General features: G+C 40.2%; 1 protein-coding gene across 12 annotated transcripts in view; it reads left to right on the top strand.

Moving 5' to 3' along the window:
* Positions 1–20,275, top strand: part of phldb1a (pleckstrin homology-like domain, family B, member 1a) — a 30,041-nt gene extending 9,766 nt beyond the window's left edge. For 6 of the 12 annotated variants that reach the window (XM_051399839.1, XM_051399842.1, XM_051399838.1 and 3 more), the window contains 20 exons: positions 152–1,263; positions 4,880–5,116; positions 5,245–5,376; positions 5,582–5,719; positions 6,314–6,442; positions 7,435–7,590; positions 7,974–8,084; positions 8,198–8,287; positions 8,394–8,525; positions 9,620–9,742; positions 9,889–10,047; positions 10,227–10,367; positions 11,615–11,722; positions 11,814–11,892; positions 12,166–12,310; positions 12,666–12,756; positions 13,753–13,899; positions 15,237–15,456; positions 18,620–18,705; positions 19,240–20,275. In XM_051399839.1, coding sequence (XP_051255799.1) covers positions 152–1,263; positions 4,880–5,116; positions 5,245–5,376; positions 5,582–5,719; positions 6,314–6,442; positions 7,435–7,590; positions 7,974–8,084; positions 8,198–8,287; positions 8,394–8,525; positions 9,620–9,742; positions 9,889–10,047; positions 10,227–10,367; positions 11,615–11,722; positions 11,814–11,892; positions 12,166–12,310; positions 12,666–12,756; positions 13,753–13,899; positions 15,237–15,456; positions 18,620–18,705; positions 19,240–19,380 — 3,677 coding nt within the window. In that variant the 3' untranslated portion in view covers positions 19,381–20,275. The remainder of the gene's footprint in view (positions 1–151; positions 1,264–4,879; positions 5,117–5,244; positions 5,377–5,581; positions 5,720–6,313; positions 6,443–7,434; positions 7,591–7,973; positions 8,085–8,197; positions 8,288–8,393; positions 8,526–9,619; positions 9,743–9,888; positions 10,048–10,226; positions 10,368–11,614; positions 11,723–11,813; positions 11,893–12,165; positions 12,311–12,665; positions 12,757–13,752; positions 13,900–15,236; positions 15,457–18,619; positions 18,706–19,239) is intronic. The other 6 variants (XM_051399844.1, XM_051399845.1, XM_051399843.1 and 3 more) reach the window with 6 other exon arrangements.
* The last annotated feature ends 5,879 nt before the right edge of the window (positions 20,276–26,154 follow it).

Genomic DNA, 26,154 nt, shown 5'->3' with positions numbered 1-26,154 from the left:
CCCTCCTTTGTCCTACAGCAGGACAAAGATGACACAGGACAGATCTTTCCCACTGTGTTTGTTTATGTGTGTTTTTGCAACTGTGCAAAGTGTGCTCCTCCTTTAGTCAACAGGAATGCTCATGAACAAGTGTCTCTGTCGCCCTTTACAGACTCCCACAGTGTCCTGAACGGGAACCATCAGTCTTTTTCAAGCAACGGCGACTCCAAAATCAACAACATAGCAAAGACCTTCCAAGACTTGGTGCTGAAGAGCTCTTCATCGTCAGGATCAGCTAGACAGCCCATTCATCAGCTCTCTCCATCAAACATGCTCAATGGGAGAAATGGCTCCATGACAGAGGACTCCATTTATGAAAACAGCAGCAGCTTTCTGGGCCAGAACCTTGGCAACAAAACCCCTCCAGTACCTGCCCGGTCCGCTCATACCAACCACACTCCTGTCCCCCATCCACGGACCTCGCTCTCTGTGGCGTCAAGCGGTACTAGTCGTGGTCAGAGGGCCCAGGAGAGTCCAAAACTTCTTAGGAACGCAAGAGCAGAGGCCACACCAAGCCCCGCACCGACTGGCAGGGGGTCAGGACAGGGCACAGAAAACTCTAGCCTGAGTCACAAACCATCCCCCATCAAATTTTCCCCAACAGCTCCATCTAGCCCACGGGTAAAAGTTTCTTCCCTACAGAAGAGATCCCCCAGTCCTATGCGAGAGCAGCACCTGTCTCATGTAGATGTGCCTCAAAGGCTCAGGACTCCAGAGCCAACTGGGTCCACCAGCCTGAGAGATCTTCCCCCTCTCAGCCCTTACATGTCCCACAGGGGGACTCCAGGATTGCAGGGCTCAGCTCCCTCCCTCGCCTCACAGGGCTTCACTGCTAAACCCGTCCCAGAGAGCCCCCAGGGCCCCCGCAAACTCATAGCTCCTTCAAAAGCAGAAGCCATGAGGGCAATGTATGCCCAGACTCCATCCTCACTCTCTGAGAAGGAGTCCGGAGGCAGGCAGCTAAGGTCTGGTCCGGGAAATGCCCTCATGTCAGGCCTGGCTTCTCTGTCTGGTTCGTCTCCGCTTGCTAGCCCTCGTAGCCAAAAAAAGACCCCCTGCATGACCATGACTGGGTCTTCCAGCAAGGAACAGAGTCTTATGAAACCATATACCCGGGAACGGAAAAACAGCATCTCTGAGATAAGTGACAATGAGGACGAGCTGCTGGAATACCACCGCTGGCAGAGAGAGGAGAGGCTGCGTGAGCAGGAAATGGAGAAAAGGGTAAGTGACAGCACTTCAGATATGACTTCACAGTAGTTCAAATAGGTTCAAATGAATGCTGATGTGAACTTCACTCAGGAAGTCATTTAGAAAACATTTGCTGCGCTGGTTTGTCCTCTATGGCTGTTTGTTTATTCAATATCCTGTGTACGGGTGGAATTTGTATATACTTTAAATCTGCAAGAATCCATTTTTGGCCATATTTGAGAAAAACATCAAAACAAGCTGACAGGTGCAGAGCCACAGCTGTATCTGGGGGTACAAAACATCTTTTAAAACATTTTTATTAAACATCAAAAGCTCACTAAATAATTTGAACATCTTGAACAAACTGTACAAATGACAAATTTTACATTTCAGTTTTTTTTCATGCTAAGCTAAGCTAGGCTAATCGTCTCCTCTTGCTGCATATTTAAGTTAAAATCTTTTTACACAGATTAAACCAGCAAGAAACAACATGTTAAATAAGTGAGCTTTACAGATGCTGGTAGGCATCCTGGCTTCATATTTAACAGACATGGTGGTATCAAGTTCTCTGCTAGAAAACAAAGTATTTTCCAAAATGTAGAACTATTCCTTCAGTACCGAAACATGTTGATTATTACACATTTAAGAGTTTCTTGAAGTTAAAGTTTATGATGTAGTTAGCTGATTGCTGGTCAGGAACACAGTGTGAAAAAGTATTATTGGTTTCACCACACTGTATTAAAAACAGCACAGGACAATTGATGAGGACAAACTCTACAGGGTGAACAAAAAAAGAAAGATGGACGTGAATACAGTTACGTGGAGAAGGCGCTGAGACTGCTGGCAGACACTGTGTCTGCATTCAGATAGCTTGTCTAAATCTCCTGGCATACAGCCAAAAGCTCATCTGCCCAGTATATTACTGGCATCGTCAGCCCATGTGGCCCAAGTAACATGGGGTGAACATTCTTCCACAAGTCTTAAGGTTCAGAGCGGCGAAGGGTGTGGCTGGTTATTGCCCAACACTATATTTATCAAAAGGACGAGTAGCTTTTACTTTCAAAGCGGCCCTTGCTTTACTGAAGGCTCTTTCTTATACATATCCACACTAGATCACAGGCTGCATACTTGTTATCCATCCTCAGCCCACACCCACCAGCCCCCCACCATTCTTCAGCCCCTACCCCAGCTTGCCTCTGACAGCTGAGGGGACCATCAGAGGAGGAGGGTGGTAATTCCAGGCCCTCCATGTGCACAGACTATTTCAGGACCCAAAAGGTTTCTGGTAACAAATAAGATAGTTACTGGCAACATGCATATGAGTTGGACAGATAGTAGTTTGACGGCTTGGATACAGTATGTGCATGTTTGTGTCGTAGTCACTCTACCCTTGTGTTGAGTCATCCAGTCTGTGTGAATAATGCAAGACATTGCCTCTGCAAATACAGATAAATAACAGATATTTCTAGGCCCATGGATGTGTTTACTAATGTTTTTTGATGTGATCCATATTTGTAATTTCCTCCCTTAAGCCTGGTAATTGTAGCCCACACAAACAAACAGTAATCTAGCTTTAAGCGGACAATTAGAGATTTGTTCTGTATTGGTTGACGTTTGCAGAGATTTCTGGCTATGTTGTGCTATATAAAACATGTGCATACACATAGGATATAGGAATGAACGTAACCTAATCCCTGTGAGAAAAAGTTACATAAATGACACATTTAACAGTCAGTGACCACAATAACATCCCATGGAACAAATTATGTAGACGTGGATGGACTTTCAAGACTAGATAATAATACACAGCCCCTGTTAAAGGAATAACTCTCTGCAAGATTTCCCATGTCCAATGTCAAACTATTACTTTAAGAGGGGCCCTGCATTATTAGTCTTGAAGCTCCATTATATCAAGGTCTAAGCTTCCTGTCATTTCTGCTGCAGTTGAGCTTAAATGGGGCTTTTATTCCCACACAAAACAATTACTGATAAACCAGCTGACATGTGGTGAACTTTGTTTTGGGCCCTGGACTATTTTTTTTATACTCTTTTTAATTATGTATATGGGGTGGGGGAGTATACAGTAGTTATGATAAATTGGTTTGATACTTCTTTTTTTAAGGGATTACACTTTAACGGTGTGGTATAGACCTAGAGAGAGACAAAGAGAGGATTTCCTGTCAGTGAAATGAATGCCCTACATTTGGCACACTGCTCTGTTGGCACAGTTGGCACAGCTACTGTATGCAGGACTTTTTTTTTTTTAAATCTCACTTTCCTGAACCCAACCTACATACATGGATATTTCAGCACTTTATAATCACATGCTGCACTTTATCTCTCAGATAAAGAAAAGGGCATAGCTAGAGAGGAGGAGACGTAATAGAAAAGTTAATTTTAGCATCACTTCCACTGAGAAAAGGCCAAACTGCTGGTTTGCAACAGAGTCCAAATATTTATATTCTTGAGGGGGTTCTGGGTAAAATAGAGGATATCTATGGTGGAGGAGATGATGCAGATGTCCTGCATTTTCAAGCAAAGGTTCAAAATTTTAGGAAATATACTTGTTGACTGTCTTGCAGAAAGTTCTGTAACGAGGTTGCTAGCACAAAATCCACATGATACCATAACATGATATAACATGTTAATTAGTGAGCTTTAGAAGTGCTGGTAGGCAGTTACCTTTGAACAGAGCCAGGCTATCTGTTTCCCCCTGTTTCCAGTCTTTGTGCTAAGATAAGCTAAGTGGCTAGAGTATAAGAGTGGTATGGACCTGGATCTAAGTCTGGGCTTGAAAGCAAATATGCATATTACTTAAATAATGTTGAACCTTTGCTTTAAATGTTAACTGTTAAAATCAAAACATCTATCTTTTTTACTTTATTCTGAAGTTCACATACATATGGCTTCACTTTTAATAGTATTCCTGATTTTCATCAAGGAATGAACCAGGCAAACAGCATAAACAACTGCCTGAAGCATAAATCTTGCAGTTAATGTCAATGCTCATAACCGAGTTGGTGTAGTTATTTTAACAACCTGAATAACTGAAATACCAGACAAAAGTGGGCTCTTGGTTGTGGGAACAATTACAAAAAAAACAAAAAACAATACAGCAGCAAGAAGCACATCAAGCATAATTGTTCCTAGTCTTGCCAGAGTCCTAATTATTATTACACTTTCTGCACTGTTATTTTGGTAGATTAAAGCATCCCATTGTTTTGAGTGAGGAGAGACAACACACTGGCCACAAGCTAGAACCATGTGCTATATCCAACAAATACACGATACAATGAAAAAGCAGCTCTGAAAGTAAAAACCAAGCGATAACTGGTGTAGTTCAATGTGAAATGCTATCAGCCAGCAACCAGAACTCTGCCGCTGTTTTACATTTATTCTTCTTACAGTTACCACAGTCTGCCAGATTCTGTTTTTATAAACAGCTCTATCTCTGCCTCTGACAGCTTTTACTATGAACTCCTCCTGAGAGACAAACTACATCAGCTTTGGCCCTCCTGCTATCAGGTTACAGTTGTCCCGTGCCAGTGGCGGAGGGACAGCTGCCTAAATGGGACAATGTCACACAAGGACACTGCAATATGATCTATAATGTAGGCCGACGTGCTAATGTCTCACATGTCTTCTATAGGAACGTCAGAGGCTGGAGACCATCCTCAATCTGTGTGCAGAGTATAATCATGAAGACAGTGCTGTGGAGCTGGCTGAGGTGGTGAGGAGTGGGCTGCTGGGGAGCGCTAGAGGGACCTGCTCAGACACAGGAGGCGGGATGTCCCTTCATGGAGAAGACAGACCCCAGAGGTTGAGGGAGAACGATGAGGAAACCCAGAGAGAGGAGTCCAGCAGCACAGAGAGCACACATCAAGAGGTAATAAACACATTCATGCGGACATGCAAGCGTGGAGGAAAGTAAATGTTGGATTATGTTATTTGTGTTTTCATTTGATTAGGAATTATATAACATCTTTCTTTTTAAATATATAAATCTGTCCACAGTGTGAAGAGCTGTTAACCAGTCAGGAGCAGGTCTACCTGGAGGAGGAAAGGAACAGGATCTTGGCCAGGGTTGATGACTTGAAGCACAGAGTCACTGAACTGGAGCAGCAGCTACAAGAGACCAAACAGGAGGTCAGCACACACACACACACACACACACACACACACACACACACACACACACACACACACACAGCAGACATGATGAAATATGGCATCTTAGCTTGTATGCTCTTAAATCAACTCACCCTTATAGTGAGAGGAGCAGAAGCTGTTTCATCTTTAATTTATTCAAGTTGACAGCACTTGCAGACTCTGACTCCACATTTGTCTCTAGGTGGAGATGGAGCAGGCCCTGCTGCAGGCAGAGAGGCAGGCAGACCAGGAGCAGGTGGAGGCTGAAAATGAAATCATCTCTCAGCTGCAGCTCAAACTCAGCCAACTGGACAAGGCCACCCAGAAAGAGAAGGACAAGGTGGGACACCCAGGACGAAACAATGTGATGCAGTAAATACTTCACGTTTGCTCAAAGTCACTGCACGTGAATGTTGGACACGTTCCTGTATTTGAATATATAAAAACTCACTCCTTACTGAATGTGCACAAGATGTACAGTATCTACAGACCCTTTTCTCAGATCGTAACTGGCTTGCACTGCCTATTTATTAGCTGTCTGTCCTAAAACACAAAGCACCAACTGACTTCTCTCTAAAGTGTCCGAAAGCTCTTGCGTTTAAAAAGACAAAAACAGCTTTTAGCTGGATGTGACCAACACTAAAATGTTGATTCAGATATGCATATGCCTTTTTATTTTACATCCCCTAACACTCTTAACCTTAACCTCTGCTTCAACCCTCTAATACTTTAACTGCATCGGCCTGTTAGCTTTAAAGCTTGGCTGCATGGATTTGAGTTGTCTGTGATTTTTTTTTTTGTTTCTCCCTGGGGTGGTGTGCGTGTGTGTGTGTGTGTGTGTGTGTGTGTGTGTGTGTGTGTGTGTGTGTGTGTGCGCGTGTGTGAATTGCGGACACAATTGTGCGTATGTGTGTGTGTTTCTATGTGTTTTTAGGGGAGGGCTAATGTGTCGGCTGAGCGGAAGGTCCTGGAAAAGCAGAGGAATGAGTACAATGAGCTGAAGAGGCAGTTTGATAAGTGCCCCTTGTCTCTAAGGGAACAGTTACAGGAGCAGCTCAGCAGGGTCAGTGTTCTCACGCAGCCCACTGGCTGGCAACAGTGAGTTATAATATACAAAATATCATAGTACTGTATGTTCTGCAAAGAAACAGACATAACACTGACTCTGTTTTGAAGCACTCTCTACTCGGAAACCTGCAGACTGTGCATTTTTTTTCCTGCTGTCGCCCTTCATTAACACTTAAGGTTTATTATGTCAGCGCCATTTGTAATTGTGACTATACAGTATAATCAACGCTTCCTTCTGCTGCCCAGCGGCAGTTTAGACTGCTGCTGCTTAATGTCTGCTGTCCCCTCATTCTGGATGCTTGAAATGTCTAATGCAATTAGTAATAATTAATCATGTCATTAACAGCTTTGCTCTAAAAGTCTGCATGCCTTTTACCAACAAGGATTCAAATCATAGACGCACACTCAGTGTTTACATGCAGAGCATCAGATTTGATGGTATGACACTTTGGCTTCTTCATCATGGACATTAAAGGATAAGCTGGTGTTTCTGTCTATTTTTCTTATTGTGAACAAATTTCATTAAAACACCAAAACCAACAATGTGTCCATCCTTCAGTACTTTCTGACCTCATCAGCTATTCTGTGGATCAGTTGTTACTAAAGAGGTAAATCTTCAGAATTGGGTCACAGTTGTATGGTTTCATTATTAAAAATGGCTAAGGGATATTCTAAAACAACTGAGCACTGTAATTTGTAGTTTTGTTGCAAATGTTACTCAAACAAGAGTAAATTTGTTGGGGACTATTTTCAGCCGTGGATTAATACATGCTAGTGAGTATTTACAGCAGCAGTGGCTGTGTTTATCGTCAGAAAGTAACATGTCACCCTGGAGGGGAAAAAATACATACAGTGCTACTTAAACATTGTTGGTTTTGACCTTTTTGTGGAATTCTGTTAACAATTAGAAAAATATTGAATATTGCCAGCCTTATCCTATAATATCTCTGTTTGAATAAATGTGCATGTATGTCTGCATGTGAACAGAAAGCTGAAGCTCTGGAAGTTGGGACCAAGCAGTTTGAGGAGCTGGAGTTCTGCCAGCTGGAGGAGGAGAGCAGTCTGGAGGAGAAGAAGGAGACTCAGAGCTCGCAGCTCCTCCGAGAGCGAGCCGAGTATCACAGCAGTGTGGCCCAGAGGAAGGTGGGGACATGTATATTGACAATTAATTCAGTCAGCACATACAGTGGAATACGTTTACATTTACACTTTGTATATAAGCTTTTCACATATTTCTTAGGCTCTTATTATATTTCTATTCTATTTTTTACTTATATGAATATACCTATACATACATTTTGATTCTATATATTGTGTTAGATATTGTAATATAAGTGTTATTTCTTGTCTTTAACATTGTGTGAGTAGAACAACTGTAACAAACAAATTTCCCCCCGGGGATGAATAAAGTATTTCTGATTCTGATTCCGATTCTGAGAAAACAAGCATTTGTGTGTAAAATGCAATCACCAACATAAGATTATAAGTCAGTGTGACATCAAGAAACTGGACATGTTGATTCACAGGACAGGATGGGTGCTCTGGAGGCTCAGGTGAAGCAGCTGGGGTTACAGGCAGCTCAAGACTGTGAGAGGATGGTGAAAGACAGGACAGTGACTCTGCAGCTGTTACACAAGGTTAGCATTTATGCACTGTATATTTAACTGTCTGTTTGTAATTTATTCACAATAGTAATGTATGACATGACAGTAGCTATGACAAGCATGCCCATGCTGGTTCTGCCTTTTAGGAGCAGGACAGGTTGTGTGCCCTGGAGAAGAGGTACCACACCTTGACAGGAGGGAGAAACTTCCCAAAGCCCAACAGCAGCATGAAGGAGGTGAGCAGGAAGATGTGAGACATGATATCACACCCATGTGGTCACTAAGCTGGAGGAGAAGTACTGCACAAACAAACCTTTAATTTTAGATAAACTTTTTGAACAGGAGTTTCTTCACATCAGCGAACCTGACCTTCTTTATGCGGACGGTCCTCCTCATAGCCCCTGTCCCTCCTCCGCCTCCTTCTCCTCCTCTCAAATACCCTCCCCTGAAAACTTTCCTGTTAGGCTACAAGAGGTAAATGTCAACAAAAACCTCTTTGTAAAAAAAAACTGACAAATCGTAAATGCCTGTGCTGCAGTTAATAACAATAAAAGAGGGGCATGGTGGTGTGTTAGCAAATACTGACAACCAACAGCAAGCTTGCAGTGTGTATGCTGGTAGTTTCTACATTATGTAATAACCCCACATTATGTAGTAACTTGACAAGATGTAATACATTTTCACCTCATTTCACCCGCATTTTGTAACAGCCTGAACCCAATATGTCATAAATATTCCTACTTTTTTTGAAAAATTATTACATATTGTGGTGGCTATTACAAAATGTGGGCACTTTTTTATGAACTGCATTTTGATGTAGATGAAGCTTTTTTATGGTCTTTTGGGGAACTCTGTCAGAAGACCATTGCAGTTGTCGACCCTGCTAGAAATAAAAGAGTGAATGAGTTTTTCCAGCATTTGACATGAAGTCCCTGAGCTTGGCTCTGTTTGTAATTTGATAACAAGCTGACCTTGTTATTGCTTTTATGTGGCTATTTAGACAGAGATAAAACTCTCTCTCAACTTCAACACCAATATTTGAGAAGTTTAGCTTAGGTTAATTGTGAAGAAATAGTGTACAGATGAAGACCATGAATGAATCCATTTTGGTTGGTTATTACATAATAAACATTTTCATCATAAAAAAAGTTAAACTTCCACATTTTGTAATAACCACCACAACATGTAATAATTTATTACAAAATGCAGGGAAATGTATTACATATTACATTCATGCTGTCTATTACAAAATGTTATATAAGATGCAGGTGTGATTACAAAATGAAGTGAAAATGTATTACAGTTTGTAAAGTGATTACATAATAATCTTTATTTATATATTGTTTACAGTGTGTCTGTTTAGGGCATGTACATTCTCCAAACTGTATGATTATACAATGTAGAATTGAGGGATTTGAGCGGTATTGTTCATAAGCTAGATGCCATCCATACTGATTCTATTCAAAGGAAGAATTGTGTTTGCTTTCTGCATCTTTGCATGACTTGTCTAAGTGTTGACTGCTGCCATCTCCAGCCTCCTTATCCCTGTGTTTCGGCTGTTGATGCAGGAATACCTCAGGCTCGCTGATGTCTATAAGATGTATGGAAATGCTTCAATGCAACCACACTCTTCTTCCCCTGCTGCTCTCCACTGCCTCTCCCTCGCTGTAGCTCCAGCTCTGCCATGTGAGGTAGACACCCTGCCTGCTCTCTGCTTTATTCAATGATGTGTTCTCGTCAGCTTCTTAATGCTCTTTTCCACTCTCTTCTCTCTCCCTGTTCTGTAAATGTATGTGTGTGTCTTGTGTCTCTGTGTGTCTGTATTGGCTGTGTGAAGGAGTACATCACAGTCAGTCAGTTAAGCCAGATCTTTGGGATGCAGAGAGTTGATCCATCCTCTTCCTCCACTATTCCATCATTCCAACTTGCCTCCTCTGAATCCACCTTCTCATACCACTCAGCTGCATGTGGTCCTTCCTCCTTTCTCTCTACACAGGTTTGTTATTCTTTCCTAACTGGTGGGGTCCCATGTTGGTCACTGAAAACACCATTCAGTTTTTCCAACATTGCAACCAACCACTGAACAATTTCTAAAGCAGCTATTGCTACAATGCTCATCTTTCCTATATCTGCTTGATGCTTCTGTCACTGGCTGGATGCTTTTCATCACCCCAGAGCCAGCCTGAGCTGAGCCGGAATGCAATGTGTCCTATTAACCTCGAGCGCTGGTATCAGGACATCATGGCAGCTGGAGAGCCTCAGTCATGTCCTCCACCACTGCCTGCAAAGTCTTTTTCCACACGCAGACAGGGGCAGGTAAATTCTCCACTCTCTCTCGCTCACTGCTTTATATGGTCTTCTGGTAGTTAGTTTTTAGTGCGTTTAATTCAGCATCTTGCTAAGAGGCGCTAATAGAAGGCCAGATGCACTGCCAACACACTGTCTGTCTTGCACATCTGAATGTAGGTGTTCTTCTCACTAGCCACTCAACTATTCTTATGAGTAGGAGGCCCTCTAGTGGACAAAACAAGATAGGGTCTGCGAACCATTCTTGTTTCTAAAAATGTATGCTGTGGTACAATCCACTGAGCCTATAAGCCTTAATAGGGAACTTTGCTATGAGTTGTTAATTAGAGATGTTGATAGTCTAATCCTCAGTTGGGTGTTTGATCCTTCAGGCATTAAGTAAAGCGTGTTATAACTTCCTGTAAAAAACACTCTGAGCTGGAAAAGGAACAGCCAACAGTGCTACATGTGCAGACTGATGCAACGTTAAGGCCATTCTGTTGGCAGTACAAATATGCATCATATATATGTATACATGAGTCATAGTGCTCCAGCATCAGAACAGACAAATACTGACAGCCAGGGGAAACGAGTAAGGTTAAAAGCTAAACTGTGATCAGTGTACATGACATCCAGGATCATTTCTCTTATTTTGACATCCGGAGAGAACGACAGGAGAAAAACTACATGTCACTGCTAACAATAAATATAGCTTCCTTTTCTGAGAAGTAAATACTGTAAGGGGTCACAATTCAACAAATATCATTGTTTTTATATTTAAAAAATAGCTTGAAAGAAAGCCATCATCCAGTCAGTTTGTTTAGATGAGTTAGTTTTCAGCATCCAGACTTGTGCTCTGGATGCAGTGATGGATGGAGAGCTCAGATATTTTACTCAGGTAAAATAAAGCAATATCACAGCGTAGCAATACTTAATTACTTTGTGAATTCCCCCTGAGGGATCCATTAAGTCACATCTAATCTTAATTTATAATAATACATCAGAATGAATTTGAGGATTATGTTTTCCATTATTATTCTCGATCTGCAAAGTAACTGAAGTTAGTCAGTACATCAAAATAAATTGCACTTAAGCAGTGCTTAAGATCAAAAACCACAAACTAAAATCAAATCTAAAATTTTGATCCATTTCAGTCTCTTGAAAGAATCTTCTAGATTAAGAAAATAATGTAGAAGAGGAGAGGACTTTTGAAGAAGAAAAACTAAATCCACTTCCTCTTCAAATGTAGAAAAACAGATCTGTCTTTCTCCTCTTAGCTACTGAAGTCCAAATCAGATGGTGAGGTTGGACAGACAGCATCGTGCAGCACTGCAGCCCTGCCACACTCCAGTGGTGTTACTCATGAGAAAAATGCATCCACCAAGGTGAGCAAATCAGTTTAACACATTTGATATGTAAAAAAAAGAAACCCTCCTAAGTAGTTAAATGTGGGATGCTTCCAATGTGTTTTTTCAGGGGTTACAGTTAGTGCTGAGAGAGATGTCAAATCCATTAGACATGGACGGCAGGAGGCAGCTGGCTCTGCAGAGCAAAGGTACTTGAGTCCCTCAGTCCCATCTTATCTGTTTTCACACACGAAGACTTCATAACCCTCTTAACTTAAGACAGATCAAACTCTATAGAGGAGACCTGTAGTCATGTATTCCTGAACAAGGAGGAAAAACCTTAAAACTCCTTGCTCTTTAAAGTCTACTTTGTTTAACAAGCCCTGGATCAGATTATTATCAACTAGCAATGACTTGGCACCATCAGTAGAGGGCATTGTAAGTCTTTGACAGCTGTCTCTGCTCTGTCTCTGCCTGCACAGATCTGTCTCCCACAGTCCATCACTCCATCCTGCATCATCAGCCGCCACCGAGCGGCAGCCAAGCGTACGACACCCTGAGCCTGGAGAGCTCAGACAGCATGGAGACCAGCGTCTCCACCGGCAACTCCGCCTGTACCCCAGAAAGGTGAGAGACTGGGAAATGAGCAATTGGCTCTGTTTCCATGGGAACACTCAAGTCTGCCCCGTCTCCCAGGAGAAGGGTCACTGCGCTTTGTTCCCGTGACAACATGTTTTGTTACATGTCTGCTCCCGGGACTGCTGGTACACTGTCTGTTGCCATGCCAACCTCTTCAAGTTTTCAACGTTTCATGAAGTTAGGAGTTCAAAGACTCAGTTTACTGCTGTTCGTGAAGAAACCTTTGTCTTCATCTCCTACTGCTCTCAGTGTTTGGTTTCCAGGCATGTCTGTTTACTTTTTTTATCCCAAAGCCTCGTCGTAGCCGTGTCATCAGACTCTCCTTCCCCTCTGTGTGTTGTAGTGCCTGTGGGTTAGAGGCCCAGAGGATAGAAGAGATGGAGAAGATGTTGAAGGAGGCGCAGCAGGAGAAAGCCAGGCTGATGGAGAACAGAGTGAGTTCCCAAACTTTAGTGCTGCAGTGGTTTAACATGACATCATGAGTTATCCCATTACTTACTACACTTCATCTCCTTGTTTAAGGTTTAAACTAGCAAGTCATTTATATAATGGAGATTTTTTACAAACAATTCATTCATTAATTAAGAAAAGAATTCAATCGATATTGAATCATGAAAATAATCATTAGTTGCAGCCCTGGTCTCCACTGGTAAACCTGAAGTTGTTTTCTGGCAAATATAAAACACATGTCATTGCAGCCAAATAAGCCCATACAATATCTTTATTTCTTTATTGTTAAAAACTTTTTGTTGCTGGAGATAGGTCTGGGCAATATGGATAAAACATCAATATATATATATGAAATAATCTAATTGATGCACTGCAATTACACCCTAATAATAACACTGCAGCAAACTTTATATGTCCACCGTTATGCATTTCATCAGAAAAGAAACTCTTCATACATGTAATAAAAAATAATCTCACAATTGTATTATATTTTAATTGCAATTTGTATGAAATCATTAATTTGGACTACAGATTTTGGGAAACAGTGTCCATACCACTTCCCCTGAAAGTTGATCAACAATAACTTTGAATTATTACCATAGTCCCATGTTGCTCCTGTTTAATAGATTAAAAAAAAAAACACAGTATATCATTGTCAAAGTGGTGAAATGAAACCGTAAGTAGTTTGTTTTTATTTTTTCTACATATTGAAACAAAGTAGACCTGTATGTAAGTAACTGAAAGCTGCAAAGGATCATTTACATCAGCAAAGCTTATCCTTCTATATACAGACTTAAGGGATATATTTTACAAAACCCTGGATTGGGACTTGAATTCTCCTGTGCCTCTTCTGACAGTCGTTCACTTTGTATTGCAATATTTGCCTACCATTTACATATTGTCCCCGTCTCCCCCCCCCCTGTTATTTTCTCCTCTTTTCTCTCCATCTGTTCCTCTGTCTCCTCTCCCGACGCTCCCAGGAGAGGGAGGTGCAGGCTCGGCGGCAGATGCTGGAGGAGGAGCGGAGGAGGCGAGAGGAGGCCGAGAGGAGGCTTCAGGATGAAACGGCCCACAGGCAGAGGCTGGTGGAGGAGGAGGTGAAGATGAGAGAGAAACACTTCTCCCAGGTCAGTGGAGCAGCGGGAGGAGACGGGCTGCGGGAAGAAAGGAGAGAGGAGGGGAGGGAGGAGGGGATGGGAGACTTTTGGGGAGAGGATGAGAGGCGAGACACTAAAGGGAAGCTGGGTATATGGGAAGATCAAAGATTCAGTCAGGGAAGGGAGAGAAAGGGGAAACAATTGAAGGGAGGATGGAGAGAGTGAGAGGTAGAACAGAGAAAAATGGGGGGTGCACGAAAATATAATGTACACAAAATTAAAGCTTTAATCTTGACTGAGTGTATTTAATTACCGGTTGTCTGTGGTATTAGTGCTACGAGTAAACAAATGTCCTCAAATCATTAAATACACCCAGCTCCGCTCATTATCAGGGCTGTCTGGAGTCCAACCTACAGCTGCTATAATCAATATTTTTATAATAACAATGCCTCAAATGACTATGTGTAATGTGAAAGGAGTGTCATTATCATCTGACTCTGCAGTTCTCCCCAGCTCAAAAGAGCCTTTTATGTTCTTTTAGCTCACTGTTTTTGTTTTACGGCCTCAACTTTACTGTTTTGGTTCGTTCTCACCTCCCTCATAGTGTCGTTTTCTGCTGTTTTCTGCTAAAAAACAGCTTTATATGTGAGTGTTAAGCACAACCAAAAAAATAAATGTATTCCCTAAATATTTGTTTTGAGACTTGAAAGAAGAAGTCTCAGGTTTTTACTTCTTGAAGGACCCGTGTGCAGGATTTAGTGGCATCTAGTGGTGTAGTTGCAGATCAATTCAACTTCCTGGCTTCACCCTCCCCTTCCAAGCACAAAGGAAAAACTTCCTGGCCACGAAATGCATGAAAAATGCAAAAGGCCCTATCTAAAGCCAATGTTTGATTTGTTTTGGGCTACAGAAGAAACGTGCCGGTTCAACATGGCAGACTCCTATCGCTTAATCCATAGATAAAAACAGCTTATTCTAAGGTATTAAAAACATAATTCATGTGATTATACACTAATGAAAACATAGTTATAAATATTACATTCCATTTCTAACCCTTAAGTGTTACACACTGGACATTTAAAATACAGGAACATTAAAAAATAAATAAGACAGTGTACAGCCTCACATATTTGTTTATTTAAAGGACTCTATGTAGATAATACAGCTGTGAAAGAAAGCATTCACATGCAATGTCATTATAATGGTCTGCATTCAGAGACCTGAGACATTTGCATCTTGAGTTGTAATTTGCTCACTTGCACACTTGGGACTTGACTTAGACTCGCCCAAAACTACTTAAAGCAGCTCTACTAATTCCCTCATCTTGGTTAGCAGCATTGAAGCAATATGAAACATTTTCCTCACAGGCCCGTCCAATGACACGCTATCTGCCGAACCGGAAGGAGGAGTTTGACCTGCGGGCCCACGTGGAGTCGTCTGGCCACAGCATAGATACCTGCCCCTACGTCATCCTCACAGAGAAGATGTGCAAAGGCCACCTGGTGAAGATGGGGGGCAAAATCAAATCGTGGAAAAAACGCTGGTTCGTTTTTGACCGTCTCAAGAGGAACTTCTCTTATTACGTGGGTGAGGATACAATGACATTTCATCTATGATATAAGGGGATATTTATTTAATTTGTTATTTGAGCTTTCTTTATTAAGGAAGTCTCATTGATAACAAATATTAAATTGTGATATCCTAAATATAAAAATGATATGACTTACAATGATGCAGTTAATAGGTACAATTACATTGTTTACAAAAAGTATTAATGACCCTGATTTAATCACTCACTCTGTGTTTCAGCTGTCCTTTGGTGTGTTCAATATAGAAACATTTACAGGGACAAGAATTAGAATCAGAATCAGAATCAGATTTATTGCCAGGTAGGTTTTTACACATACAAGGAATTTGTCTTGGTGCAATGGTGCTTAAAATATACAATCACACAAAAAAAATAAAAAGATAAATATATAAATCACACAAAAATATACAAGTCACACAAAAATCACACAAGAATAAAGTTCTTTTTAAAAAAAAATAGATAAATAAAGATAAGAAAGTGAGGTGGAACACTACATATATGGCGTCACAGTTAATGAATTGTTTGTTTAGAGCTGCATGTTGAAAGACTGTCTATCAAAGTCTATTGCAAAACCTGCAAATTTGTAAATACGACTTAAAGAAAGTAACTTCCCTCCCTCCCCTCATGCCTTTGAGGCCTAAAACTTACAGCCTCTGTTAAATACCACTAAGTGCTCTTTTCACAAATAGGACTTCACAGGATAAGGGACTAATATATTAGAACTAATAATAACTTTCTCTCTAATGGATCCTGTTGTGTTCTATCAAGTTCTGCTTGGCTTGTCCAGTTCTTGTCTCGGGCATCGTTTACAGAAAGGGCTTCAGGTGATTAAAACCAAACCAATTTGCTCACATAAGACTCCACTCATATGTGGCATTCCTAAACTCAGAACCTTATGTTTGAGAGTTCCTGTAGAGCGGGCCCGGACCTGATTTATTCAGTTCATCCGACAGCAGCACTGAGGCTCTTCTGAAGAATGTACACTTCGCTCTCTTTACTGTGTTTTTCAATAAAACCCGACTTCTGTCCCAACCGGCGTTTATTCATCTGGAACCAAACACTAATTAAAGCTGCACTAAGTGGAATTTTCCTCCTTGTTCTTGTGTGTTAAAGCTGAAGTTAGTTTGTAATTTACGTCTGTCAGACTGTCCCCTGAATTTGAAATGAGCGGTTAGTTTTCTGAATAATTCACAAGCGTGTTTTTGGAGACATTATTTTACAATCAAGTTCAAAATAGAATCCAGGGATATTTTCATTACTGTCGCCCCTGTTCTCTTTGCTCCTCTCTCTCTCCACTCACTTGCCTAGCCTTTTCACCCCCTTACTCCTGACGAAGATGATGGTGATGATGGTGATGAAATAAGATGCAATACTTTCTCTAGATGTGTTTTTCTTGGGGAGGAGGCTAGCTCCTGGCTTGTTCGTGACTAATAAAACGAAACTCACATTTCAAAAACATTTATCTCATTACTAAGCAGATTTGACTTATGGAAAAGGGAGAGCAAGAGAAAGTGTCAGGCGTATTTCAAAAGATTGCCTTTAATTGTTGCTGGATGTTTGTTTCTTAGCTGGGCGCTCCAGTGTGCATGGAGAGAAACAAAAAGACCACTGTTTATTTGAAGAAGAGTGGAATTCAGAAACTCTTTAAACTGATTTTTTCTTTTTAGGACAATTGATCTTAGATGTGAGAAAAGACTCCTTCACATTTAACTGCCTTCAGTTAAGCCCCAAACTAGAGAAACCCATCAGTCCAATGACTGCGTCCGATGAGCCTCATCCACAGGTTTCCCTGAAAAACGAAAAAAAGACATTCTGTGAATAGGGAACAGTAATCCAAAGGACTGGACAGAAGGTCTGACCTGCTTGAAGGGAAATGTTGTACTGAAAGATCAAATCTGATATACAAAGGAGAGGCATTTCTTTTTAAGATTTACAAAACATAGTGAACCTTGCTGGCAGGGAAAAGGCTAAAAAAACCACAGAGACGATCCAGAAAGTACAACTGAAGAAAACAAGTCAAATTAATAGGATGGTAAAGACTTCAGGCATAGCTTGAAATAGACTTGCACTTTTAATTAACTTTTACTCTGATACAGTACTGCTCATACCTATTCATGGGTTATGTGTTGCTGGGAAAAAGAGTTAACACCTTTCTCCTTGTTTTTGTGTCTGGTTTCTCTGTTTTACTCATTCCACAAACTGCTTTTATGGCAGGATCTGATGTTTTGTGCAAAATAACAACATTAACAAAAATAATAATTATGAAATTTCCTCTTTAAAGTTTTCTAATTAAGCTACAACAAACAGTCGTCATCCATTCAAATATATCTGCTGTTCACTATTGAATTGCTTTGACCCGCGGGCATTTTAAGGCTTATTGAGTTGTTTTCATTCACGTCATCGCTAATAAAAGAGGGAGGGGACAATTTGTCCAAAGGTAAAAATGTTTGGCTTGAACAGGAAATTTAAACATAATGATGGTGAATCAGATATTTTCCTTAGAAGAGAGAAGTATGCCAGTAAAATAAATTTCCCACTGACTTCAGTTTCAGTTTCTTACCTTTGATATGTTATCCGACTGTACAACTTTCACTTCCTCTGATCCTTAATCTGGATTTCTGCTGAGAATCACTGGTGTAGGATCCGATCCATATCATTACACCAAACTTTATTACTTAATTTATTAGGCATGTGCTTGCTTTTTCATTTGACAAAAAAATATTTTGCACCTGGTTTTTATTTCTTTTTTTGAAACATTTATTCCTAAATGGATTTTTGAGGGCATAAGGAAATGTGAAGCTTATTTTGTTCTATTCTATTCTATTATTCTATGGTTGCCCCTGTTTTACAGTAAAATGGCTCAAATGTCATTGAAAATATAAGGCCACATGTTGTGGGACAGTATACTGTAAAATTAAATATTATTTGTGACCATCTATGTATTTTGACGCTTAAGTTCTCTGCAGGTGTGATCCTGGGTCCAAGACTAACAAGAAATATTTGTTTTATAAAAGTGTATTATTTTAACAAAAATGAAATGCTTCCCCACAACGCTGGCTGATTGTACTGTCTACTGCTCAGGCTGACAGAGGTCTTGCATCAGTACAAGACATAATGTTATGTATCTTAATATGTTGTTTTTTTTTCTTTTTCTCCTCGCAGACAAGCATGAGACCAAGCTGAAAGGGCTCATTTACTTTCAGGCGATTGAAGAGGTTTATTACGATCACCTGCGCAGTGCCACCAAGGTAATCAAATGCTTTTATTTTCATTTTTTTCAATTAAGAACTTCAGCTGCTATATTAATCATTTAAATGATTGAATAAATGTTTTAATCAATAAAAATAAAATCTGAAATCTTAATTCCAAAATGTTTCTTATTCAGTTTGCTCTGTTTTTTAAAATACTAATTCTGTGCTAAAAACAATAATTTATAGGTCCAGATCTTGAACAGTTTCCCATAATTAACTTTATTTCAACGTGTATAATTTTGTTAAATAAGTAGATATGCTCATTTTAGAATAAAGCTACATTTCTACACTCACTCAAAATGTATGTTAACTGAAAACAAAGTCAGACGTTCTGCTGTGTGAGAGCAGCAATTAAACACATGTTTTCATTTGGGAGCTATTTTTAGAGAAATAGAAAGATCCATATTAGACTGGATGAAGTTGTTTTAATTTAAATTTTTATTTTATTTTGACAAATGTCTCTGTGGAAAAAGATGCAACAGGTGCAGTCTTTGGTCTAAAAAGTCTCCCCCTCTCCCTGTGATCCTCCAGAGCCCCAACCCATCTTTGACCTTCTGTGTGAAAACCCACGACCGCCTCTACTACATGGTGGCCCCGTCTCCTGAGGCCATGAGGATCTGGATGGATGTCATAGTAACGGGTGCCGAGGGCTACACACAGTTCATGAGCTGAGGGACCACTGGGTGACAGATTTGGAGGATGACGGGGACTGACTGAGCACCCAGACACCTGCGAGCCAACCTGAGCTGCTACCTGCTGGAGCTGGAGCTGACATCTACGACACACAGCCTGATGGTGTGTGTAACGGATGGACTTTTGAAGAGATGAAAAGTCTGGGGCTCTCACAAAAAAGCCTGACGCCTGCGAGTAAATGAGAGCTTTAGTAATGACAGAGGTGCATTTGAAAGAATTTCAAGAAGAGTTTTATTTATCTTGCAGCCGCTATGAGAAGGAAAATAGTTTAAGGAAGCTGCCAATGGATCCAAGAAGTGAGCTCTCAATTAGATCAATCACATTCTGTTACCAAAATGATAATAATTACAATATAATTTTTTGAGGTTTCAGGAGGAACACTTTTCATTCATTCATATAAGCTACAGCAAACTGTTCCCACCTGTGAAGCTGATCTATGCATGCAGTGTTATCTCTCTAACAAATGCCTTTTTTCCCTCCTTTTTGATACATTTGTACTTTTTCCCTTGAGTTAAACTTTTCTCAGATGCAAAAATAATCTCTTCATATTTCACAACACTAAAAAGTAAACGTTTTTTAGTAGCAAATATTCTAAAATCTTTTAAAAGAGTCGTATGTTACTTATTCAGTGAAAGATTACTTGGTGCCAAATACTTTATGTAATGTTTTGCCAGATTTATACAATACAAATGTTAATATCACTTTATATATTGTTCTAAGGGCTTTTCATTGAGGCAAATAACACAGCATTTATGTCTCTGTATTTTACATAAATATATCATTAGCCTTTGAACAAAATTCATAACTTATAGTCCTATAATGATATTGTAAAACTACCATGTACATGTAATAAATAATAAATATATATGACGCATCTGTTGGTTTGTTTGTCTGATAAACTAGTTTGTTGCTGACAAATTGGCTAAACTGAACACATTCAGTTACAAACCAGTACTTGCTTCCTTAATTAGTGTTTCCTGCAAACAAGTCTTTAATTACCAGCTCTCCTTAAACAATCTCATACGCTCAAATGAGCTGCTAGCATTCACATTTAAGTCACAACACACAATAGGTGTTCCCATCAAGACATCTCTTTCTTTACATAAGAACAGTCAGTTAGTTTAATTAGTTAACTGGCTTGTTAGCTCTTCACAGAAGTTGCTCCAGAAGTATTGAGATCTATTTCTGGCAGAGTGTAATTAATTATATTGCTCGCCCCGCACTAGGTAGGCCATATGGAAATAAAAAAACATGAAGGGAAATTACATGCAACTTAACATGCATGATTCAACATCGAGAAATTTGAAATCATGTAAAGTAAAAAAAAAAAAAGAAAGAAAATCTCATGGAGAGGATGCCTCACAAAAAGTCTCCATAAACAAGTTCTTGTCTGAATTCCTCCATTAAAATATATTCACACAGTGTGTCTCTTCATCTCACACGCCTGGTTCAAATCAGTGAAAGAGAGGTGCATGTGCAAATAGATGATAATATATGACTGAGGTGTGTGATTAATTTATTGCAGGGATCACTGGAATATTTAACAGACATGCAGGTAATCACAGAAACACACCTTGGCCCTGACAGGTACCAATTAGATTCAGCACTTGAAAGGTTAATTTTTAATTCCTCCAGTTCGCGGTGAAAAACATGTTATGTTTAATGATATTTATTGAAATGAACATCCACATCATCCTCCTTCAGTACAGGTAAAAGGTTCCTGGTTACAACTCTTCAGAGGACAATATATCTACAGCTTCATTGAAAACGCTCACACCATTTGCATTTCTCTGACCTTGGAAAAGATTTTCACACATTGTGCCATTCAGTATCTTTGAGTCTCTGGTGCGCCCGGCTGAATAATAAACAGTTCTTTAAGAGGGCAGTGTGAGCTCATTACTGTGGTGATGAGCATGAGTGACACCCAGCCGTATTGTTGGTGAAATATTAATGAGCCGAGGGCGATCTCTCCTCACTTTCACACACCGAGACTGGCCTTTTCCCCAGGCCTTTAGAGTACAAGTAAGACCGTCAGGCTGTGAATTAGCACGGGTCTCACATGCATTTTGTCAATATTAATGGGAGATATTAACCTTGTCTGAAAACAACCTTAAAAAATGATGATGAAATGGAGATATCTCCCAGCTAAGAGGGCGAGTTTGTAGAATCACCTGTCAGAGGCTTCCCCTCGCACATCCTTCAAAAAATATCCGCACTAGACATTTCTAAGTTTTCATATCCACATGTGAGTTCAGAGTAATTTAGAAGATTAAAGAGAAAAATCCTCTGCCTGGCCCCGAACATGCCCACACACACACACACACACAGACACACACTTAGACATAGCAGATGAAAGAAGCTTTCACTAAATGCATCTGATACAGCAGTGAAAGTTCCACTCTTAATGTTTACTCTTTGAACAATTCATCTTCTCCCTCTTTGAAGTCAATGTAAAATGACAGCATTAATTCAAAATAGGGAACACAATGTATACAAATCATTAAATCACAATAAAAAAAAAAAAACATGTTTTGGGATTTCATGGCAAGCAAAACAATGGTATCTGAAAAATATCCAGAGGGGGGAAATAAGTAAAAGCACCAGCGCTGACCTAATGAGGCCAACAAAAACATTGATTGTGGATACAATTGCACCCCAGTATGGGATATTATTCTTTTTGATCAGCCATAAAAGTGAAGTACTTTCCAATATTATTGGAGTGTGAAAACCCGATGTAACTGTGACTATGAGTGTGTGTGTGTGTGTGTGTGTGTGTGTGTGTGTGTGTGTGTGTGTGTGTGGTGTCAGTTCAACTTCTGCCCAGTTTTTAGATTGCAAATGATTTGGGGTACCATGGCCTTGACCTTTGCCCTCAGTATATTTGTTTTTGCTTGTAAGTTAGCAGGCTTTATAGTTCAATTAAAATAAAGTCACTCTGAATAAAAGCATCAACCAAATGACTATAATATCATATAAAAAGGAGGAGATGAATGATGAGGGATGAAATGTTTTAGTACAGTAAAGCCAGATGTTTTAAATTTCCTGACATCAACAGAATTAACGTTCAGAATTTAAAGTTCAGCTTGAATATAAAATAAAGTTAAGTGACTGAGTTAAGCTCTAATGAGTGAATAGTGTTTGTTAGAATTGTGTTATGAGCATGAAGCATATGGCCTGAATGAATATCGGCTGTGTAAAGCTCAGAGGTGATAGACGTTAAGCCTCTGGGGGTTTAAAGGGTTCTGCAGGGCAGCACGACACAGCCTGAGTGCTCCGAATAACACTGAGGCACCATTTGGGACTTGTTTGCTTAAAGAGCTAAAATGTTGAAGAACACAAATGCTGCACGAACAGTAAGTTTGAGTACAAATCTGTGACCCTCTATTATTATTTTACAATCTCGATAATTCTGTTTTTCTTGTTGTTCTATTTTTCTTCACATCATCTGTGATTTTTGTTAACTTTATGCATTTTTCCATCCACTATGACAATGTACTTAACCTGCTGATACTGAAGTAAACTTTTACAATATGGAGTTCAGGTCAGAATATGCTGAGCTTTGTGTGCCATGCATATCTTCATTTAAGATGCCTTTAGGTGTTATAAGTTAGGAGGGATATCCTAAAAGCTGTGACATCCCAAAGGAGGACAAAACAGACGCTGTAGTCCTTTACATCAACCAGCTCAAATTCACCATGAAGTCCTTGAGGAATAGTAAATAAACATAGTGACTGACTGGTTCAGATCTGTCATGGCTGAATGCAAATTAAGTTAGCCTAGATTACATCCATGAATGAAAATGTTATTATGCATGTCACTTTTTTGAGATTAGATTTAGACTATTTTCATGCCAACATGGAAACAAATGGGGGTGATTTGTAGGCTGAACGCACACAAAAACATCCACAAATCCCCTCTGAGGGTCTTCCATTCACAAGTTGTAACTGAATCCCATGTTTTCATCGTATGTTCAAAGAGGGGCAAAAGTTGAGGACAATAAATTCTGAGAGAGATGATGATGAAATGATGGTGTAACCCTCACTAACGTGCCATACGTGCACTTGGCATGCAGCATAGACTTTTCTGACTTCTGGGCTCATACACAATATTCAGACAATGAATTTGAGTGTCAACTGGTGGACAGCCTCGTCTCGATATAGAACATAGTAATAAGTATCTCATATGTATCTAAAGTCCAGTTTGAGCCAACGTTTAACAGACTTCCTTTAACTCACCAGTTGTTACGTTTGGTTTTAACAACCTGGAAAATTTTGATTAACCAAATTTGGTTCTAAGATTTTGAGCCCATTAGATTACCTAAAGCAAGAGGGAGAGTTGAAGGCTGTGTAATTTACACATTTTACATCTTTACCTAAATAATGAGAAAGGAAATTGTACTTGATAGTGGAGACAACGGGGAAATGCAGCAGTGCTGTCATGAACACCTTGGATTTCTCTCATGATGCGCAAACAGGAAGCCCTCGGTGGACCAATTAATACAGACAGAGAGAGCAGTCAGCGATTTCCTGGGAGACCCTCCAACTTCACCAGCTACTATCTCAATCTGGTCTCCATTACAACCACATTTATCTAGATTGCATCAGGTTGCCGTTCTACAAATCTCTCAAAGCCACTCATATGGTAGCTACCATACGGTGGGCTTTTTGCTGAATAGCTCCCCTGTAACAGAGCTGTCCCTTTAAATGACTCAGATTAACACAGATGGACTTGTGTGTATCGAGTCCTACATGGAACGTTTTACTCATATTCAATATAATTTGCAGACACATCATTTGTGTGAACTCTGTTCAAAGAAGATGTTTCGCTTTGTGTGGAAACAACTCCTCTTTAGCCATTCTGGATAAAGTGATTATGTGCAATCAATTCAAGTTAGATGTTTCCCGACTTTCACCCAATACACGGACACACTGCTCAGTGGACAGCTCTCTTAGAGGCTAGCCTGTAGTGTCCCATCAATATGCAAATTCAGCAAAACTGTAAATAAAAACCATTGGTTTTGGCAAAATGATAATGCAACTCAGCAAATCAGATGGAGGAATGGTTAGGCAAGGAGGGGTGCAGAAAGTGAGGTGGTAGGAAAACAGCAGGTATGGAGAGAGAGAGAGAGAGAGAGAGAGAGAGAGAGAGAGAGAGATGCAAATCCCATGGCAACAGCAACCAGAAAACAAGTCTAAAATAGGGGGCAGTGTCCGCTATTACTATAGCAACAGGAGAAAAGCACATTCACTCAGCGTCAGGATTTGCTGAAAGGAGAAAAACAAAGCTTTATTCCTCACATAATTGTTATTGACAGTCTTTCCAAGTAAATTAATTTGGATCCGACAGCTGTGTCTCACTAAATTATCCATGAAACTAAGGATTATCAAAGTACATTAGGATAACAGTCAACAACAAAGAGTGAATAATCCAGCTCCCATTATTCTCAAACTCTGTGTCATTTCATCAGACAATTCCCCCGGTGACGTTAATATCCATATGAGCTGACAACTATTGATTAAATATGTCAAAGAAGAAACTGAAATCATGATTTGACATAATTACAATACAGTAAGTGCAAAGTAATAATACAGACAGACTGTATGCCTTTGATGACAACATGAATTCCTATTATAGAGTATCTTTTAAGTCTTTCCATGAATGACACTCATTTGCTCAACTGTCTAACCAGTCAAACAGACTTGACCACCACAAGCTCTTCTGTGTTTAATGGTGTATTAATGAGCTTTGTAAAACTGTAACACAAAAAAAAGTAAACGCTTTTCCTCAGCTCTAAACTCTGCAGCACTGATATCCACGCCCGGTTTGTTTACTTGAAACATGTGCACAGCCTGCAGTGCAGGAAAAAAAAAAGAAAGATAACAACACAGCGATGCTCTTGCCTTGCCTACCGTCGACCAATCAGATTTCACCTGTAGCCGATTTCAACCAATGGCAGAACGGCAGTCTGAGCACGCGCAGCCAATCGCTCTGAGCGTGGATCACTGATGCAACGGAGATGCAACAGACTTTCTCTACTGAACAACAAAGTGCGTTTTGAATCAAATAGTCCCCCTCCAAAACAATACCATCATGCCACATAGTAAGGTACAGTCTCTGAGCTGTATTGGTGTGTGTTTGAGAGCCGTGTTCACTTAAATCAAGCCTATTAGCAGGTGATGGAGTGATATTTAAAGCAGCGGTCTACGCCGTCCAGCCCAGAAACTGGCGGCACTGCCCCGTCTCTATAGCAACAAAGGGCTAAAGAAAAAACAATGACGAGAGCGTTACAGTCATGTGATTACTTTTCGGATTACTACCGAGATATAAACACTAAAACAGCCCCTTCCGCTGGGACATTTCCCTGTTTTATTGAATTAATTATCCTCAGATAGTAGCAGGTAATTTTTACTACATTTAAATTCTAACTTAATTTTGCAAATAATGCTAAATTTCTGCCTTTATATATATATATATTTGTTTTTTTCTTCTTCTTTTCACTCAACAGCAGCAACGTTTATGAACGTGAAAGAAACTGCCATGACAACTAATCATTAAGTACTACAATGAGAGTCGGTACTACTTTTGAAAGAAGCATCAAGGAACGAGTAACTCTACTTTTTTATAACGGAGCCCCGGCAGTGAGTTTGTGGGATGTCCTTCGGTGAGACGCGGCGGGTGGGGGCGGAGGGATCTACGCTCGGCAGCACGGTTTGCCCCGGTGACGCAGTCGGTTGCTAGGTGTGAATGAACTGA

This window comes from Dicentrarchus labrax, unplaced genomic scaffold (genome assembly GCF_905237075.1).
Source record: "Dicentrarchus labrax unplaced genomic scaffold, dlabrax2021, whole genome shotgun sequence".
Taxonomy (NCBI): Eukaryota; Metazoa; Chordata; class Actinopteri; family Moronidae; genus Dicentrarchus; species Dicentrarchus labrax.
Note: the sequence above shows the minus strand (reverse complement) of the source record. Positions and strands in the feature narration are given on the sequence as shown.